Consider the following 21,823-nt stretch of genomic DNA (forward strand, 5'->3'; position numbering starts at 1 on the left):
TTTTTATAAAGGTAGACAACTCATTACATTGGCTTTCAGCCACTTTCATTACTGTCCAAATTCAATATGAAATAAATTGATATTAAGGTACATATACACTTCTCGTGACATTACCAATGAGATACATTCCAAATTCATTGTGAAATAATCATTTATAAAGATACAATTTCAAAAAAGATGGAGCAAATAATGATAAAAAGTTGGGGATTAAAATACATACTGTATATATATATATATAATGAGGGGCTTTAAATTTGTTATTGATTTAGAGAAAATTGGGACAGAAAGGATAATTAGCACATGTTATTTACAGTACACGAACCTTAACTTAATTTAAACATGGTGTAGTATGGTTACTTAATTAAACAAATACTTGTGGTGTTTTTTTCAGCATATAGTTTTCACCATCAAATTTTTGTTGGCCTACTTCATTCCTGATATTCCTGATGATGTGGCCCTGATGATGAGGAAGGTTAGTACATATGTATCAGTTTACATGTCTCAGAGTCACTCCTGCTCGTTATAGACATATGTATGTACAGTAAGCTACGTGTACATAGCTGTATTATGTTATATTGTGCTTGTTCATGTGAAATAGATGTACCTCGCACATGCCATAACTGCTTGTCTCATTCACCCCAATAACTGACATTGCTTACTGATATCTTTTCAACAAATCAAAGAATATTTCAACAAAAGCAATTGATTTTATTGAATTTGAATACTTTTTTGTAATCTAGTTTCAATACAGAAAATAATTAAAAAAAAAAAATGCATGAAAATTTTAAACATCATAACCACAGAATTATTGGTGTACACATAAAAAAAAAAAAAAAGTTTATTGTCTCGCATTATTATAATTGCTAATGAAATAAAAGTATTATGGAGTCCCTGTCTGCATCGATTTGGAATGAATAAGTCATCCAGCATTATTATATAATTTCAATAAAAAGTAGTCCCCATACAACCTTGTATCGCCTGTGTATGCTGAAATATCTCACATTCATATTGTGTTTGCTACTTTACGCATGTTGGAATGCCACTAGTTATGATTTATCATTGTGTATGTGTCACGTAGATATACACTCCATATCCAAAGACCATGAATATCACAGCCAGCCAAAGGGGAGATGATTAGGGTACATTGTCTTTTTGTACAAATTTGGCAAACAAACTATTAGAATGAATTGCTAGATTCTTTTTTGAGCTACAATGCTTTATACTTACAAAAATCTTTTAAAAAAGAATCGCAATCAATGTTTCATGTAACACATAATAGAGTGTTTCGCTAGCTAACTTTCAAAACCAAGATTCCATCCAGATACTATTCAAATTAAACATTAAGATTTAAGCAAGTTGATTTTATTTTTTCAAAAAAGCTTGTTTGCCAAAATTTTCTCTCCTTTCTGAATGGCTCTGACTTGACAAATCAGCATCCAGTCTCTGGATACAGGGGGTATAATATACAGATGTCATAGATGTGTATACTAAGTCTCTGGATACAGGGGGTATTATATACAGATGTCATAGATGTGTATACTAAGGCTTCCAATGGTCTTATTTATTGTTTTGTATTGTGTTTTGTGTTTAGTTAGTGATGCATTTTCTTTCTTTGCAAATCACAGCATCAACACTGGGTAAGATTGACTGGCTTTTCATGTGATTATCAACTTTTACTGTTAATGTCGATCCCTGCCTGGGAGATGTGGATGCCCTTAAATATTAATCTAATACTAAGTTTCTGAAATTTCAAAATGTGATGTATTTACATGTGAATATAAATAGGGGTTTAACAAAAAACTTCCTGAATTCAATAGGATTTTAATAGGATTTAACAGAATACATGATGGATGCAGGCAATTACTTTACTTGCGCCTACATTGTATGTCTGTATCATATGAAATAACAAATCAAGGTCAGGGTCACTGTTTCTAAAAATATTTTTTTTAATTATTTTTTTTATAGTAAATGGTATTTGATAGCTATTACTATGACCTTTTGGTCTTTGTTAAGTAGTATCTGTATCCGCAATCAGAATTACTTGGATATTTTATTCATGGGGGATAGCAATACTAGATGACACAGTATCTCTATATATAAACAAGCTGGCCATTATAATAAGTCCATATTGCTTCTGAATGGCTGTGTAAGACACATATACAGCTATAACTTTGGTTCTATTTATCCCCTGCTTTCACCGAAACGGGGGTTATTAATTTGGGTTTGCCGTCTGTCTGTCTGTCACGTTTCATTTCTGTGCAATAACTACAACAAATGTCAACCAATTTTCTTCAAACTTGGTCATAGGGTTAAATACCTTCAGGGCTCGGCCAAGATCGATAAACACTTTCATAAGATCCCATTTGGCAGAGTTATGGCCCCTTGAATAGCGAAAAAACGTCATTATCTGCTGCGTTTCGTTTCTGTGCAATTACTACAAGAAATGTTAACCGATTTACTTCAAAGTTGGTCACAGGGTTAAAGGCTTTATGGGCTCGGCCAGATTCGATGACCACTTTCAGCGAACAGCATTTGGCAGAGTTATGGCCCCTTGAATAATGAAAATCATCATTATCTGCCATGCTTCGTTTCTGTGCCATAACTACAACAAATGATAACTGATTTTCTTCAAACTTGGTCACAGGGTTAAATGCTTTATGGGCTCAGCCAGATTCGATGACCACTTTCAGCGAACAGCATTTGTGGGAGTTAATTATGGTCTCTTGAATAACGAAAAAACATCATTATCTGCTGCGTTTCGTTTCTGTGCAATAACTACAAGAAATGTTAACTGATTTTCTTCAAACTTGGTCAAAGGGTAAAATGTCTTAAGGGCTCGGCCAGATTCAATGACCACTGTCAGCGGACCCCATTTGGCGGAGTAATGGCCCCAGGAATAATGAAAAACATCATTATCTGCCATGCTTCGTTTCTGTGCCATAACTACAACAAATGATAACTGATTTTCTTCAAACTTGATTACAGGGTTAAAGGCTTTATGGGCTCGGCCAGATTCAATGACCACTTTCAGCGAACAGCATTTGGCAGAGTAATATATAATGGCCCCTTGAATAACGAAAAACATCATTATCTGCTGCATTTTGCTTCCGTGCAATAACTACAAGAAATGTTAACCGATTTTCTTCAAACCTCGTCACAGGGTTAAATGCCTTAACCTCGTCACAGGGTTAAATGCCTTAACCTCGTCACAGGGTTAAATGCCTTAAGGGCTCGGCCAAGTTTGATGACCACTTTCAGCGGACTTTATTTGGGGGAGTTTTGGCCCCTTGAATAATGAAAAACACCATTATATGCCGTTTCTGTTCATTTATCTTGCAAATATTATCTGATTGTCTTCAAACTTAGTAACAGGGTTCAGCGCATTAAGGGCTCAGCCAAGTTTGACAACCGGACTCTCATCAGACTTTTGGCAGAGTTACCGCCCCTTGATTAACGAAAAAAGTCATATAAGTCAAATATAATGAATACTGAATATATTTTCACTACATTAGACATGATAAAACTGTATCTGAGATATGCCTCTTGTCAGGAACACCTGGAGAAAGAGGTTTGTGTTTATGTGACACAGACTTTCGACCTTTTGATTATAGCTTTGGTAATTTTGGACTCAGAATTTAAATCCTTTCACTGGCCCCATCAGCCATATCTTTAGTGTAGTCTTGCAGTGGTGTTTATTCTACTGTCACTATGTCACTGATAGAGAGCCATCTGTAATTATAGTATACACAGGCAAAATTTCTTGATGTCAATTTGATCTGAAATTTCAGGTTAAATTGAGGTTGATTTCACATGGAAATTTATTCAGGTCAATGACATGTCAATTTCAGGTCAAACTGAGGTAAATATTTTACCTGAATTTAACGTTTTTGTTCTTTCCATCTTTTTACATCAAGAAAGTTTGCCTGTGTAACCTCACTCTAACTAGAACATCCTATCCCCTGTCTATATTGTACATATACTACAAAAACAACTATGGCAGTTCTCAAAATGAAATTTATTTGTATCGAACATGTATTGGTTTTAACATTTTATTTTGAATTTCAAGGTTGATTTTTGGTGCAAAAATATGCAAAACTTCTTTTTGTGGTTTTCAAGGTCGAATGTTTTGTGTTTAGGACATGTGTTGCTGCTAACATTTTATTGAGGGATTTGTTTGTTTTTATCTTTCCATTTTTCTTTTCATGGCATTGTATCTTTATTTGTAAAATATGTTGGTTTGGCTGATAATAATTTTGATTGCACAGGTATTTTTTTACAGATTTAACTACATGTATATGACATATTCACCCAAGGTTGCTATTTCTATACTGCAGTGCTATTCCTGCTCAAAGTGGTGCATTCTTATGGAAATATGACTAATTTGTTTGAAAAGGCTTTAATTAACAATTTTGCTTAGAGCAAGGGGAGATAACCAGGAATGTATTTATGTAATCTTAGAGCAAGGGTTCAGATAACCAGAAATGTATAAACATATCTTACTGAAATTTAATACACAATGTTATAGCTGTGGCAGACTACCAGAAAAAAGTATACAGTGTCATATAATCATAAAACAAGAGCAGACAACCTAGAATGAACATAATTAATTTTACAGCAAGGGTAGACAATTCAATATATCTATAATTATATGACAAGGGCATACATGCCAATGTTTTGTGTTAGGTCCTTGTTAATATATTGCTTCACTTACATTTCCACATTGGCTTATCCAGAAAACACACACGCTGGCCCAGATACTGGAAAATGTACTGTATCATTATCATGTTTCAGCTAACATTTAACATTTTAATTCTTTATTATACTGTACATTTTTTTCTCATTACTTCTGAAAATTACATCACCTAGCTGAAACATTTCGTAGTATCATAATTAAATGTCATCCTTCCTAAATGTGATTTTTTTCTAGGATATATGTCCTGTGTCATTGACTTTGTTAGGTTTAATAATAACATAGTGACATCAATGTTGATACGTTTTGCCATCATCACATCCTGTCAAATGAAGTACATCCCCTGTTGTTAACAGAAACACTTCAGAGTTTTTGTAGATCGCATAATACAGATGTCAAACTGTTATCAATATATACACGTGGCTAAACCGAAGAAAATGTAACATTTCATGTAAATGAAAAAACTATATGTTTGTAACAAGTTTACAGTGTCATACGTTATGATGTATATGAAAATGTCTTTATCCCAGTTTAATATTTCTGAATATATACTACATCAACAGTTCTCATCATGTTAAACTATACTCATCTGCTAGCTATATTTTGGATTTTTATGTGAATTATTATGGTTTAATCTATTTTATTAAACATTATTTAACATTTTAAAAAAATTATTTGAAAGCGCATAATCTATTTAAAACTTTCTGTAAAACATTGATATTTTAACATTGTTTTTAACATTTTTTAATATTTCTTTATTAATTATGTTTATACCACTTAAGTTTGTCATAACTCAATGATAAATGGACTTGCAATATGAAGTTTTATCATCTTTAACTTGTGACAAGAAGAATATCAGCTGTTATTATTATTATAATTTAAAATCAGCATAATTTATAGTTTTAAGTCATTGTTCAGCAAAATTGATAAAGACAGAAACCATATTTAGATCTCTCAGTACACTTTTACAGAAAAATGCAAAGTCCTACAAAAAAAGTGCAGATAACAAGGGCAGATAACCAATAAGCTTAAAGAATTATATGGCAAGAGAAGATAACCAGCAAACAAACAGAATCTTATCATAAATAAAGTTAGCCAGTGAGGACTGCCTGTTAATTAGGATTCTGTGTTGCTAATTTCAGAGGACACACAAGCTGGCACAGATACTGGAGGAAGATAAAGATCAGGAGAAGGAAACACTGCAGGAAACGCTGCTTCAGAACATTATCAGGAGGTGAGTACTGCAGTGTAAGGTCAAGGCTGATGTGTAAGGTCAGGTCTGAAGTGTAAGGTCAAGGCTAAAGAGCAAGGTCAGTACTGAAGTGTAAGGTCAGTACTGAAGTGTAAGGTCAAGGCTGAAGAGTAAGTTCAGTACTGAAGTGTAAGGTCAAGGCTAAAGAGTAAGGTCAGTACTGAAGTGTAAGGTCAGGGCTGAAGTGTAAGATCAGTACTGAAGTGTAAGGTCAGGGCTGAAGTGTGAAGTCAGGGCTGAAGTGTAAGGTCAGGGCTGAAGTGTAAGATCAGTACTGAAGTGTAAGGTCAAGGCTAAAGAGTAAGGTCAGTACTGAAGTGTAAGGTCATTACTGAAGTGTAAGGTCAGTACTGGAGAGTAAGATCAGTACTAAAGTGTAAGATCAGTACTGGAGAGTAAGATCAGTACTGAAGAGTAAGGTCAGTACTGAAGTGTAAGGTCAAGGGTAAAGAGTAAGGTCAGTACTGAAGTGTAAGGTCAGTACTGGAGAGTAAGATCAGTACTGAAGTGTAAGGTCAGTACTGAAGTGTAAGGTCAGTACTGAAGTGTAAGATCAGTACTAAAGTGTAAGATCAGTACTGGAGAGTAAGATCAGTACTGAAGTGTAAGGTCAGTACTGAAGAGTAAGATCAGTACTGAAGAGTAAGATCAGTACTGAAGTGTAAGGTCAGTACTGAAGTATAAGATCAGTACTGAAGAGAAGGTCAGTAATGAAGAGTAAGAGTAGTACTGAAGAGAAAGGTCAGTACTGAAGAGTAAGGTCAGGGCTGAAGTGTAAGGTCAGGGCTGAAGTGTAAGATTAATACTGAAGAGAAAGGTCAGTACTGAAGTGTAAGGTCAGGGCTGAAGAGTAAGGCCAGGGCTGAAGTGTAAGATCAGTACTGAAGAGAAAGGTCAGTACTGAAGAGTAAGGTCAGGGCTGAAGAGTAAGATCAGTACTGAAGTGTAAGGTCAGTACCGAAGTGTAAGATCAGTACTGAAGAGAAAGGTCAGTACTGAAGAGTAAGGTCAGTACTGAAGTGTAAGGTCAGTACTGAAGTGTAAGATCAGTACTGAAGAGAAAGGTCAGTACTTAAGAGTAAGGTCAGTACTGAAGAGTAAGATCAGTGCTGAAGAGTAAGATCAGGGCTGAAGTGTAAGGTCAAGGCTGAAGTGTAAGGTCAGGGCTGAAGTGTAATGTCAGGGCTGAAGTGTAAGGTCAGGGCTGAAGTGTAATGTCAGGGCTGAAGTGTAAGGTCAGGGCTGAAGGGGAAGGTCAGAACTGAAGAGTAAGATCAGGTCTGAAGTGTAAGGTCAAGGCTGAAGTGTAAAGTCAGGGCTGAAGTGTAAGGTCAGGTCTGAAGTGTAAGGTCAGTACTTAAGAGTAAGGTCAGTACTGAAGAGTAAGGTCAGTGCTGAAGTGTAAGATCAGGTCTGAAGTGTAAGGTCAAGGCTGAAGTGTAAAGTCAGGGCTGAAGTGTAAGGTCAGGTCTGAAGTGTAAGGTCAGGGCTGAAGGGGAAGGTCAGAACTGAAGAGTAAGATCAGGTCTGAAGTGTAAGGGCAGGGCTGAAGTGTAAGGTCAGGGCTGAAGTGTAATGTCAGGGCTGAAGTGTAAGGTCAGGTCTGAAGTGTAAGGTCAGTACTTAAGAGTAAGGTCAGTACTGAAGAGTAAGGTCAGGGCTGAAGTGTAAGATCAGTACTGAAGTGTAAGGTCAGTACTGAAGTGTAAGGTCAGGGCTGAAGTGTAAGTTCATTGCTGAAGTATAAGGTCAGGGCTGTAGTGTAAGGCCAGTACTGAAGTGTAAGATCATGGCTGAAGTGTAAGGTCAGGGCTGAAGAGTAAGGTCAGGGCTGAAGTGTAAGGTCAAGGCTGAAGTGTAAGGTCAGGGCTGAAGTGTAAGATCAGTACTGAAGTGTAAGGTCAGGGCTGAAGTGTAAGTTCATTGCAGAAGTATAAGGTCAGGGCTGTAGTGTAAGGCCAGTACTGAAGTGTAAGATCATGGCTGAAGTGTAAGGTCAGGGCTGAAGAGTAAGGTCAGGGCTGAAGTGTAAGGTCAGTACTTAAGTGTAAGATCAGGGCTGAAGTGTAAGTTCATTACTGAAGTATAAGGTCAGGGCTGTAGTGTAAGGCGAGTACTGAAGTGTAAGATCAGGGCTGAAGTGTAAGTTCATTACTGAAGTATAAGGTCAGGGCTGTAGTGTAAGGCGAGTACTGAAGTGTAAGATCAGGGCTGAAGTGTAAGGTCAGGGCTGAAGTGTACGGTCAGTACTGAAGAGTAAGATCAGGTCTGAAGTGTAAGGTCATGGCTGAAGTGTAAGGTCAGGGCTGAAGTGGAAGGTCAGTACTGAAGTGTAAGGTCAGTACTGAAGTGTAAGGTCAGGACTGAAGAGTAAGATCAGTACTGAAGAGTAAGATCAGTACTGAAGAGTAAGGTCAGGGCTGAAGTGTAAGGTCAAGGCTGAAGTGTAAGGTCAGGGCTGAAGTGTAAGGGCAGGGCTGGAGTGTAAGGTCAGGACTGAAGAGTAAGATCAGGTCTGAAGTGTAAGGTCATGGCTGAAGTGTAAGGTCAGGGCTGAAGTGGAAGGTCAGTACTGAAGTGTAAGGTCAGTACTGAAGTGTAAGGTCAGGGCTGAAGTGTAAGATCAGGGCTGAAGTGTAAGGTCAGTACTGAAGTGTAAGATCAGGGCTGACTTGTAAGGTCAGTACTGAAGTGTAAGGTCAGGGCTGTAGTGTAAGGCTAGTACTGAAGTGTAAGATCAGTGCTGAAGTGTAAGGTCAGGGCTGAAGTGTAAGGTCAGTACTGAAGTGTAAGGCCAGTACTGAAGTGTAAGATCATGGCTGAAGTGTAAGGTCAGGGCTGAAGTGTAAGGTCAGTACTGAAGTGTAAGGTCAGTACTGAAGTGTAAGATCAGGGCTGAAGTGTAAGGTCAGTACTGAAGTGTAAGGTCAGGGCTGAAGTGTAAGGTCAGTACTAAAGTGTAAGGTCAGGGCTGAAGTGTAAGGTCAGGGCTGAAGTGTAAGGTCAGTACTGAAGTGTAAGGTCAGTACTGAAGTGTAAGATCAGGGCTGAAGTGTAAGGTCAGGGCTGAAGTGTAAGGTCAGTACTGAATTGTTGATGAATGTCAACTTTAACTTAAGTTCAGTATACATTCAAACAGGTGGATCTATTGAGAATTGATACCAATCTATTTCTATTTGAATGTCAGGATTGTTCTGGCTTTGAAAAATGATTGGTCAAAATATGTTATTCAAACATATGGGAAAGATATTGTGGCCATTCTTTACTAAATTAAAAGGTATCTAAATCGTAACTTCCTTCCCCTCTCCAAATGATTTCTGTTCTGTACATTTAACTGTCAATACTTGATTATCTTGTAATTATATACGTATAAGGAAAAAGTATTCATAAGAGTTTATATACAGGCACTTATATAAAGCATATGGTTAAATAAGAAGATATTGAGATGTTTTTCATCGATGTGAACAAATGTATCTTAAATATTTAAAAAAAATACATAAATAAGATGCAGTGATATTTTATAATGTCTATGTAACAGCGCAGAGTTGACTGAACTCATCGGCCTGGAGGTTTACAGGTATACATTTTGGAGTGTTGACAGCATTTAATACAACATAATAATGTAACATATTTAACAGAATTCTCAGATGTTTTTGGTGTTTGATTGGGAAGTATTGGTACATCTCTGTTGGATTTATCTACCATAATTGTTTGAAAAGCTTGAATAGAATTAACAACTAATGTATTTGTAGAGACTGCAGAAATTGAGCTAATAATCATTAAACTTTCATGGTTATAGCAATATTTATTATCATATTGGCATTATACCAGGTATATTGTGATTTAAAATATTTAAGTTATAGTTATGATCTAATTTAATCTAATTATATCTGTAATATTTATAATCATTAAGATAAATATAATAAAGTACAAATTTTAATATAAATTTATAGATATTGTCATTTGGATGATAAGTCAATATTTTAACTTCAGTATTCTTAATTGTTTTCCGGTTCAGTTCTGTGCTCCATAAAAAAGAGTACTTTACCAATCTATATAGTTCTGTTATATTCACTGTCCATCCTTGTAAATAATTAACCTATGAGATATACAGTTGAATAAAGGTTAGTTATATGTTAGAGGTAATGGTGTGGTTGTTTAGACGGGATAGAAAATAAAATGAAACTTTTAGAGTTCTCAAACTTTAGCAACAATGTTGTTTTTACTTTCTTAGCGAGGAAGACTACCGACGTCGTCAGAGTCATGGAGGTGGAGGTGGTTTAGGTGGCAGTGGTTTAGGAGACGGTGGAACAGCAGAACCTACAGCACACAGGTATATAAAATTCTTCATTAGACTACATTAATGGATGCTGAAACGGCTATATCTCAGACCTTCAAAATCAGTGTGACAGGAGATTGATCATGAGTCATCAATAAGCATTATTGAAAGTAAAACTTACAAAAAAAGAAAACTGGAAAGAAAATTCCATCAATGTAATTAAATTCAATGATGAATAAGATATGACTGATGCAGGCTGAATATCAACGCTAGTTTGAAGAAGGCAATCTTAAACTATTTTTATTTTTTGAAAAAATGCAGAGAGGAGGAACCGAAAAAAAAAAAGAGCAAGCCTGAACCAGAAAATTCTGTGCCAACACATCATACCCTTAATGATCAGACTCCAGTGGAGGATCCAGAATACCCTCCGTTCCGGGGAGGTCCTGACCCCTTGACCCCACCTATGAGTGAGGTCAGGAGCAAGCACACTGCTGATCATGGTATAGAGTATGATGATGATGATGACAACCATGTAAGAAAGATGAAAAAGAAGAAAAAGAAAAATGATAAAAGGAGAAAGCAATATGGTTAGTACTAAAGTAGGGATATGCCTCATTATTTTATCGTACATTTCCACCAGGTGAAGGCAAGTTAATCCTTGTAAACAGTAATTATTGTACAATTCCAGCAGATGAAGACCATCCATTTAATCCTTATGAACATGAACTTTCTTCCTTTCCACCAGGTGAAGACCAGTTGATCATTGACTGTGATGAATATGAACTAGAGGACCAGGGTGTGAGATCAAGGAGGCGTGTTGCACCACTGACTCCTCCTCCTTATGATGCAGCACCAGCCCATCAAAAACTTCCAGGGTAGGAATCATTACTAAATAACAAGAATGTCAATTAAAATAAAATATTATATCAATAGCACTATGGTGACTGTTGAAGTAGATTATCATGTTATGTTGCTGTATGGTGATTGAGGTAGTAGATGATAATGCACTGTTACTATGGTAACTGATAAAGTAGGTGATCATGTTGTGTTGCTATGGTGATTGTTGTAGTAGATGGTGAATGCACTTTTCCTATGGTTACATATATAGAAGATGATAATACACTGTTTCTATGGTGACATATAGTAGATGATAATGTATTGTTACTATGGTGATATATAGTATATGCTAATGTACTGTTACTATGGTGACATCTATAGTAGATGATACTGTACTGTTACTATGGTGACATATATAATAGATGGTAATGTACTGTTACTATGGTGACATGTACATCTATAGTAGATGATAATGTACTGTTACTATGGTGACATATAAAGTAGATGATAATGTACTGTTACCATGGTGATTGTTGTAGTAGATGGTCATTAACTGTTACTATGGTGACTGTTAAAGTAGGTGATCATGTTCTGTTGCTATGGTGATTGTTGTAGTAGATGATAATGCACTGTTACTATGGTGACTGTTAAAGTAGGTGATCATGTTGTGTTGCTATGATGATTGTTGTATAAGATGGTGAATGCAATGTTACGATGGTGACGTCTATAGTAAATGATAATGTACTGTTACTATGGTGACATATAGTATATGCTTTAGACTGTTACTATGCTGACATCTATAGTAGATGGTAATGTTCTGTTACTATGGTGATGTATAGTATATGATAAAGTATGCTCTATAACTTTGGTGACATATAGTACATGACAATACACTTTTACTATAGTGACATATATAGAAGATGATAATATACTGTTACCATAGTGACATATAGTACATGATTATACACTGTTTCTATGGTGACATCTATAGTAGATGGTAATGTACTGTTACTATGGTGATGTATAGTATATGATAATGTATGCTCTATAACTTTGGTGACATATAGTACATGACAATACACTTTTACTATAGTGACATATATAGAAGATGATAATATACTGTTACCATAGTGACATATAGTACATGATTATACACTGTTTCTATGGTGACATCTACTGTAGATGATAATGTACTGTTGCTATAGTGACATATAGTATATGATAATACACTGTTTATATGGTGAAATCTACTGTAGATGATAATGTACTGTTGCTATGGTGACATGTATAGTAGATGACAATGCACTCACTCATGATCAGTTGCTATAGTGACTTAGTAAATGATACAGTAGTGATCAGTTGCTATGGTGATTGTTTAAGCAGGTGAATTGCACTGTTGTTATAGTGACAGTTGTCAATGACTGTTGTAGATGATGATGCACTATTCTTTTGCACAATTTGTTTCAGGGAACGTGCCCCTGAAGAAATAATAGCAATGATGCGAGCAAAGGGAGCCATACATCATTAGCTCATTTACTTACTACCTGTAAGATATGTGGTCCTGAGCTTTCTTTGTCCACTAAAATTTGCTTTCATTGTTTGATTTTAACTGTCTTGATTTACTTTGAATTACAGTTTGCCTCCATAATTCAGTCTGCAAAGACTCTTCATCAACCTGATTTTTTGAATTTATATTCGCAATCTATTCCACTTGCTAGTAAAATGTTTTTAAATTATTCATTTCAGTATTTCACAAGCTGTGTTAATGCTTTATACTTCTCTAAGCAATCATAAAAGATAAGCCCTATTTCACATTAAGTCAGACTCAATATGATAATGATTTGAGGGACTTGATAACTCAGTTTGAGGTTTACTCAATATCTCAGTGATATTAGGTGTCTGATAACCCAGTTTGAGTCACTCAAAATGTTAGTAATATTAGGGGCCCGATAACCCAATTTGAGTCAGACTCAATATGTCAGTGATATTAGGGGCCTGATAACTCAGTTTTAGTCAGACTCAATATGTCAGTGATAGTGGGGGCCTGATAACTCAGTTTTAGTCAGACTCAATATGTCAGTGATAGTAGGGGGCTGATAACTCAGTTTTAGTCAGACTTTATATGCCAGTAATATTAGGGGCCCGATAACCCAGTTTGAGTCAGACTCAATATATCAGTGATAGTAGGGGCCTGATGACTCAGTTTTAGTCAGACTTTATATGCCAGTAATAGTAGGGGCCTGACAACTCAGTTTGAGTCAGACTCAATATGTCAGTAATATTATGGGCCTGGTAACTCAGTTTGAGTAAGACTTAATTTGTCAGTGATATTAGGGGCCTGATAACTGAGATTTAGGTAGATTCAATGTGTCAGTGATATAAGGGGCCTGATAACTCAGTTTGAGTCAGACTCAATTTGTCAGTGATATTAGGGATCGGATAACCTAGTTTGAGTCAGACTCAATTTGTCATTGATATTAGGGATCGGATAACCCAGTTTGAGTCAGACTCAATTTGTCATTGATATAAGGGGTCTGATAACCCAGTTTGAGTCAGACTCAATTTGTCAGTGACTATTAGCCTCTAGGGTTTTTGCTTATCTAATGTATTTTCCTGCTTACTTTATATTTTTCACTCTTTTTACTTTTTAGCCCACCATCATCTGATGATGGGCTATTCAAATCACCCTGCGTCCGTGGTCTGGGTCTGTCCGTCCGTCGTCTGTCCGTCCGTCGTCTGCTGTCCGTCGTCTGTCCTTAAACAATTCTTGTTATCGGTATTCTTTAAGAAGTACAAATGGGATCTTTCTCAAAGTTTATATGTAGGTTCCCCTTGGTCCTAAGCTGTGCAGGGCAACTTTTGAGATTGAACGGATAAACAACATGGCCGACAGGCAGCCATCTTGGATTTTGATAGTGAAAGTTTGTTATCGCTATTTCTTGGGAGGTATCAGAGGGATCTTTCTCAAATTTTATATGTAGGTTCCCCATGATCCCTTGTTGTGCAGCAGTGCCTGAAATGGACGGTCACCTGCTCGCCAATGGCGGTAAAAGGTTGCTCGAGTGACCAAAAGTTGCCAAAAGTGAGGTCAGCCACTGGCCCAACAAAAATAGTTTGGGTGACTGTCAAAAAAATTAATGAATAAAAGAAATTATAGTCCCTTCCACATTTACTGGGGGGCAGTACATTTTTCAGTTGTCATTACTTCGATTTGAATCAAACTGTCCATGATTAGAAAATGTGATGATTTTTTTTCAGATTTTCTATATAAATACTGCCAGGGTGTCTTCTTTGAGGTGCGAGTTTTGTGTATTTCTTTTTGGGAAGACCTGAATGGAGTGGATCATGTCAGGTTTTAACTAGGGTTGAAGAATTAAAAATATGATATTTTATTCTGTTTTACATATTACAAACATTATCATGTTATATGTAATTTAAATGTGCTGAAGCATTGTGTTAAATGCTGTGGAAATATTTCTTCACAAAATTATTTGGGCACCAATATGTCATTTGGGCAAGTGCTTCCAATTTTTTACTCTCCCCCAAAAAAATGCAGGTTCCCCACTATCCTTTATTGTTCATGTTTACTTTTGAAACTGATCAGTTAAACAAAATGGCCTACTGACAGCCATCTTTGATTTTTGACATTGAAGGTTTGTTAGTACTATTTCTCAGTAATAACTTGAGGGATCTTTCTCAAATTTGATTTGTAGGTTCCCCTTGATCCCTCGTTGTGCATGTTATATTTTGAGACTGATCATAAAAACCAAATGGCTAAAGGAAGAACTAAACAGATCTTTCTCATATTGCAATGATCGATTATATTTCTTTCACATTAAGTACACTGTACTAGTAAATATGTGAAATGACAAACTCACTTTGAAGGTTGGCTTTCATACACATCAGTATTAAGTTTAGATCAAAAGTTACCTCAAGGTTCATTTACTGTTAACATGACTCAATCAAACAGATTAGAGGAAAGATGAGAAAAGATAGAACTGACAAAGAACTAATGAAAATGGTACAATGGTGGGCGCCTGCAAGATCCTTCTGGGATCTCTTGTTTTTATAGGATGCATTTTGGTCTGATATTTTGTGTATAATCTTTAACCTGAGTGGTTTAATTAAGTGTTATAATATTGTTTATGTTTCTAAGTACTGATTGTTTACTAAATGTACATTATTATAGAGGAGACAAGGGTGTTGTTGGTTAACATAATGCTATTATGATAATAAATTTTGCCATTTGTTTGCAAACAAAAAATGATATAAATTTTCCTTTTTGACATTTGCAGTACATATTTTTTCGTTTGTCGTATACCTCTGGCTTGATTTAGTCAACCAGCGACATTTTCTGATAAATTGTGCCCCTGCTTTTGGTAAACCTTTTCAGCTGCAGCTGTTACTGACTTTCTGTTTCAGTATATGAATAATAAAATATCAGAGCACACATTTTTAAAATTTAAATCAAAATCCCATTTCATTTCAATGCTGAAAATATTAAATAAAAAACTATCATGATTGTAGAAAATGATCAACTAACAGTATCTAGTTAAAACAGTAACTGCTTTAATAGTGAACGTAAGTTTCTTACCCTGAAGTCGACTATAAGTAGGAGTTTTGATACTTACATTATATCATTTTTGCAGTCAGCTGTCATTTCGAGTGAAGGGTCCCACTGGGGAGGATCTTGGAGAGTATGTTCCAGCCTCAGGAAGGCGACACCGACATCACCATGACGACTCTGTTGCTTAGATATATATATGCAGCAACCAAAAACAGTGGATGTCCTGAAATATCTTCACCCTCCAAACTGATATCACCATGACAACTATATGTCACCAAGGTTACTTAGAAACCATGACTTTCTTAAAGCATACTGAAGTTCAAAGCAACATGACTATGATAAATTGATATTGAGATACATAGTTAAGTACAGGTATGAACAGTTAAGGATAAAACTGTGTTTTCTCTGGTCACAAGTCTAGCTTTACCATGTGTCACAAGTCTAGCTTTACCATGTGTCACAAGTCTAGCTTTACCATGTGTCACAAGTCCAGCTTTACCATGTGCCATACATCCAGCTTTACCATGCGTCACAAGTCCAGCTTTACCATGTGTCACAAGTCTAGCTTTACCATGTGTCACAAGTCCAGCTTTACCATGTGACACAAGTCTAGCTTTACCATGTGTCACAAGTCCAGCTTTACCATGTGTCACAAGTCCAGCTTTACCATGTATCACAAGTCCAGCTTTTCCATGTGTCAGACGGGTGTCTGTCTGCAAATAAATAAGTAACGTTTATTATTTATTTTAAGCCCATGACATAAAACCACAAGAGTAAAGATAATTGTAGACATGTGCCTATTTTGCACATTGTCATGTACAATATACATTGTAAGTTATTCATTTGTTATACTGGAGGGTTGTGTAGTGTTAAGGAGGAATATCAGCCTTAAATGCTGTGTAAACAATTACCAAAGAAATACATCCAAATAGTTTGATTCGAACATAATTACACAGACAGTGTATTTTATATGGGAGTTAATAACTAACAAGTACTTGTATGTATTTTGTAAATGATTTTTGTTCTCGCTCTTACTCGAGGAGAGTCAGAAGAAGCTAGCTAAGATGTATGATTCCATAGTTTTGTTTTATTCAGTATATAGATATATGTCCTGGTAGATAACCAGTATTTTAATAATGTCAGGATTTTTTAATTTGTTTACTTCATGGATATTTGTCATTTTGATCCTGTGCCACTTTTTGTTGTTGCCTTTTTTTTCAAGAGACATGCCACGTACCTATTTCACATGAAAACTTTATTCCAGTTTGTTTTGAGGAAGTCTCTAATATGTAGTCTTCCCAGCTCTTCAGACGTTCTCAGGTGGTGTTATACATATTTCTATATACGTTTATGTGAAACGTGGATTGTGATATTTCTTTTTAACTTGTAATCCACCTGGGGTTAGAAGTGTAAGTGACAGACTTCCACTTTAGTGTACCCCCGGTTCAACATTGACACATGCTAGCTCATGTTATGTTTTTTAGTGCTTTTGCATGAATTTGTATATGTTCAACATAACATATAAGTTATGAATAATCATTAGGGCCCCACATCAGCAATCCAGGTGTCATTCATAACCTTTTGGGGTTTTGGGAGGCATGTAAAAACATAAACAGTTGTGTTATAGTCATTATCCAACCTCTCTACAACTCCCCAGCCCACATACTTTTATACACCTACCAAATTTGACCAAATTTCTCGGGAGAAAATAGATTTAAAAACTTTAATAAGTGTGTAACTGTTAAACATAATTCAACGGAAGTTTTAATGGTGTTGAACAAAAATCGTGATCTAGATAAGAACTTCATTATGTATGTTACATGTAGTGTAGCTCAGAGTGATTTTAAATAATACATATCATTAGGGCTAGAATTGTATTTATATTTATGGTATATTTTGTATTGTAAAATGTAAATGTTGTATGTAGAAGTAAGTTAGAATAGTGCCATATGATAAATAATAGCTGTGCACTCTAGATTAGCATAGCTCTAGTCCACTAATGTGAACAGCTTTGTCCAAGATCCGTCCAGAATTCTTTAAAATGTGTATATTTATATGGTTTATACAATTTGTACTTTTAATTACCAATAAGAATATTATTTAACATATTTGTGAAAGCTATCTTCGTTGAATTTCTTTTGAAATTGTGATTTTTTACTGAAATGAACTTCAATATTGAAGTTAAATATCATTGAATCTTAAGTTCATTTGAATTCTTTGAGATATCTTTATCACTTTTTATTGAATTGTTTTGGGAAGATTGCAAAATATTAAAAAACAAACCCGAAAGATTTGGTTTGGAGGGAGGAAATGCATTTTAAAAATACAGGATATTTGTATGCAACATGTGTGAGTGTAACGTTTTTGAAAACATCAATAAAAAATAACATTTATTCCATTTTAAGTTGAGTAGAACAAGTTTGGTAAGATTTGTTCATAATCATCACTTTATTATTACAGTTTTCCATCTGTTAGTAATAAGTGTACTGCAGGAAGTAGACTTTCTAATATTTCATTGGTAAATGTACAGAGAATTTCTGATGACTTAAAGGATTTCACAAGCTTTACAACATATAATTAAACTACACACTTGTCAATCTACTTCAGTCAGTATATAAAAGTAGACAGTAGATAGGAGATAGGTCATGCCAATCCATTATTGAATCAGTTTAAATAGAAAAACGTGTTAAATCCCAAAAGTAGCCAGTCAAGGATGAACATAAGACCAGTTGATTGACTGGTGAACTTAACATTTGTGAAATATGCTTCCTGCATTAGCTGACCAGATAGTGTGACAACCAGAGTATAGAAAAACCAGACAGGTTCAACTGGTGATCTGTATCCATGTATTTTAATTTCATAGTCATAGAATATGCGACACATTGTACTGTGCAGAAATGACATTGATATTTTCTTTGGAATAATGGTCATATTCTCAGGACATCATTCAAACTTCAAATTGTTTATAATCAGACATAACGAGAAGATAACAGGGTTATAGGGGCAGCATCACTCCCAGTCAACCATGTATACTTGAGGATGATTACAGGGTTATGGGGGCAGCATCACTCCCAGTCAACCATTTATACTGGAGGATGATTACAGGGTTGTAGGGGCAGCCTCACTCCCAGTCAACCATGTATCCTGGAGGAGGATTACAGGGTTGTAGGGGCGGCATCACTCCCAGTCAACCATGTATACTGGGGGATGATTACAGGGTTGTAGGGGCAGCATCACTCCCAGTCAACCAGGTATACTGGAGGATGATTACAGGGATATGGGGGCAGCATCACTCCCAGTCAACCATGTATACTTGAGGATGATTACAGGGTTATGGGGGCAGCATCACTCCCAGTCAACCATTTATACTGGAGGATGATTACAGGGTTGTAGGGGCAGCCTCACTCCCAGTCAACCATGTATCCTGGAGGAGGATTACAGGGTTGTAGGGGCAGCATCACTCCCAGTCAAACAGGTATACTGGAGGATGATTACAGGGTTATGGGGGCAGCATCACTCCCAGTCAACCATTTATACTGGAGGATGATTACAGGGTTGTAGGGGCAGCCTCACTCCCAGTCAACCATGTATCCTGGAGGAGGATTACAGGGTTGTAGGGGCAGCATCACTCCCAGTCAAACAGGTATACTGGAGGATGATTACAGGGTTATGGGGGCAGCATCACTCCCAGTCAACCATGTATACTTGAGGATGATTACAGGGTTATGGGGGCAGCATCACTCCCAGTCAACCATGTATCCTGGAGGCGGATTACAGGGTTGTAGGGGCAGCATCACTCCCAGTCAACCAGGTATACTGGAGGATGATTACAGGGTTAAAGGGGCAGCATCACTCCCAGTCAACCATGTATACTGGTGGATGATTACAGTTTTATGGGGGCAGCATCACTCCCAGTCAACCATTTATACTGGAGGATGATTACAGGGTTGTAGGGGCAGCATCTCTCCCAGTCAACCATGTATCCTGGAGGATGATTACAGGGTTAAAGGGGCAGCATCACTCCCAGTGAACCATGTATACTGGAGGATGATTACAGGGTTAAAGGGGCAGCATCACTCCCAGTCAAACATGTATACTGGAGGATGATTACAGGGTTAAAGGGGCAGCATCACTCCCAGTCAACCCTGTATTCTGGAGGATGATTACAGGGTTATGGGGGCAGCATCACTCCCAGTCAACCATGTATACTGGAGGAGGATTACAGGGTTATTGGGGCAGCATCACTCCCAGTCAACCATGTATACTGGTGGATGATTACAGTTTTATGGGGGCAGCATCACTCCCAGTCAACCATTTATACTGGAGGATGATTACAGGGTTGTAGGGGCAGCCTCACTCCCAGTCAACCATGTATCCTGGAGGAGGATTACAGGGTTGTAGGGGCAGCATCACTCCCAGTCAACCATTTATACTGGAGGATGATTACAGGGTTGTAGGGGCAGCATCACTCCCAGTCAAACAGGTATACTGGAGGATGATTACAGGGTTATGGGGGCAGCATCACTCCCAGTCAACCATGTATCCTGGAGGCGGATTACAGGGTTGTAGGGGCAGCATCACTCCCAGTCAACCAGGTATACTGGAGGATGATTACAGGGATATGGGGGCAGCATCACTCCCAGTCAACCATGTATCCTGGAGGAGGATTACAGGGTTGTAGGGGCAGCATCACTCCCAGTCAAACAGGTATACTGGAGGATGATTACAGGGTTATGGGGGCAGCATCACTCCCAGTCAACCATGTATCCTGGAGGATGATTACAGGGTTAAAGGGGCAGCATCACTCCCAGTCAAGATACTTTCTGCTACTGTATTTCTGTCATTTTTTGCAGTTGAAATTGATTTACATTTTTTAAGAATTGCTAATATCTTTAAAATAATGTTGCAGAAAACCCCCCAGTTTGGTGCTATAATATGTGTAGGTGTGGCATGGTATTGTGAAACAAGGGGAAATAACTGGTGCATAGCTAACAAAATAACACTATGGCACTAATCTTAATCAACCAAAAAGGACACATATTTTTTTCTTATTGACTTTGACCAAATCTTTTTAAGTTTAGTTAGTTAAGTTTAAAGAGTACTTAAACAATAATCAGGCAAGGTTATTATATATAATTTATGTAGTTTCTGGGGGGAATGGAAAATAAGTTTAGAGCTGATATTAATTTCAATCAATTTTTAATTCAAAATATATAAATACCAGAGTTCCTTATAAAACTAATGATAATAGGAAGCAAGGTTTTTACGGGCTTCACAATAAGAAATTAAAACTGTACTTTGTTGTTTTATAGTCAAAAAATGTATGAACCCGGTTTCATGTTTAACTTCTAATTTGGTGGAAGGATGTTTTTCAGTTATATTAATTGTGGTAGTGGTTTACTTACCATTATAAAGATGCATAAGTACTTAATTTGTGATTACTTAGAAAGTGAAATTCTAACTGTAACATTTGTCTTGTGAATATTTTTCAACCATGTAATGTTAAAAATATTTTTCTAAAAACATTGATCAGTGCCTCTCAAAAATATTTTCCTAGGAATTTGCCACCAAGTAAAATAAAATACTGGCTTGGTAGTAGACCAGTACTAAAATGGCATTTTTGTCCCATTTTACATTTTTGTCTATGCTACCGGTAATTAAGCTTTTTGAAATCTACCATTAAAGCAAATAAAATTTTCAATTTATTCAGTCCTGTCACTGAAGAATATTTAGGAAGACAGCACATAGACAACATACGTTTAGACTGTATATATGTTATTGATCCCCAGTATTATTCGGTAGGAGTTATACCAATATTTTGTATTCCATGATAGATAGGGTCTTTTCCATCCACACGATCTTCAACGTACGTTTTTTATATTTAAATGTACATGCCAATATTTTTCTACATTTATGCCTGATATTGTTATGTAATTTTATAGAAATATTTAGAAATGTATGCTTAAGTAATGATACAAACTAATAATAAAGAAAAATACTCTTACTTGTTGTTTCTTTTTGTTGGTATTTTCTTATCTTAAGGCAATCATCTAGGTAAATCTCAAATCTACTTTTGGGCAACATTTTCTCTAGATGAGTACAGCATTAGTAAGTTTAGTGGTGTTAAATTTAGATGTGAACAATGATACAGTAGTAAGTTGATGGTTTCTTGATGAACATCAGCACGATGTAGTAAGT

At 36.4% G+C, this 21,823-nt stretch overlaps 1 protein-coding gene across 4 annotated transcripts in view; it reads left to right on the plus strand.

Moving 5' to 3' along the window:
* The window catches only part of LOC110456549 (anoctamin-7-like), a 44,919-nt gene extending 23,296 nt beyond the window's left edge, over window positions 1–21,623 (plus strand). For all 4 annotated transcript variants that reach the window (XM_021507348.1, XM_021507349.1, XM_021507350.1 and 1 more), the window contains 8 exons: window positions 392–472; window positions 1,626–1,637; window positions 5,833–5,924; window positions 9,481–9,519; window positions 10,177–10,275; window positions 10,543–10,808; window positions 10,967–11,096; window positions 15,708–21,623. In XM_021507348.1, the coding sequence (XP_021363023.1) occupies window positions 392–472; window positions 1,626–1,637; window positions 5,833–5,924; window positions 9,481–9,519; window positions 10,177–10,275; window positions 10,543–10,808; window positions 10,967–11,096; window positions 15,708–15,813 (825 nt within the window). In that variant the 3' untranslated portion in view covers window positions 15,814–21,623. The remainder of the gene's footprint in view (window positions 1–391; window positions 473–1,625; window positions 1,638–5,832; window positions 5,925–9,480; window positions 9,520–10,176; window positions 10,276–10,542; window positions 10,809–10,966; window positions 11,097–15,707) is intronic.
* Window positions 21,624–21,823: the final 200 nt, after the last annotated feature.

Source organism: Mizuhopecten yessoensis, unplaced genomic scaffold (assembly GCF_002113885.1).
Source record: "Mizuhopecten yessoensis strain PY_sf001 unplaced genomic scaffold, ASM211388v2 scaffold8807, whole genome shotgun sequence".
Lineage (NCBI taxonomy): Eukaryota > Metazoa > Mollusca > Bivalvia > Pectinida > Pectinidae > Mizuhopecten > Mizuhopecten yessoensis.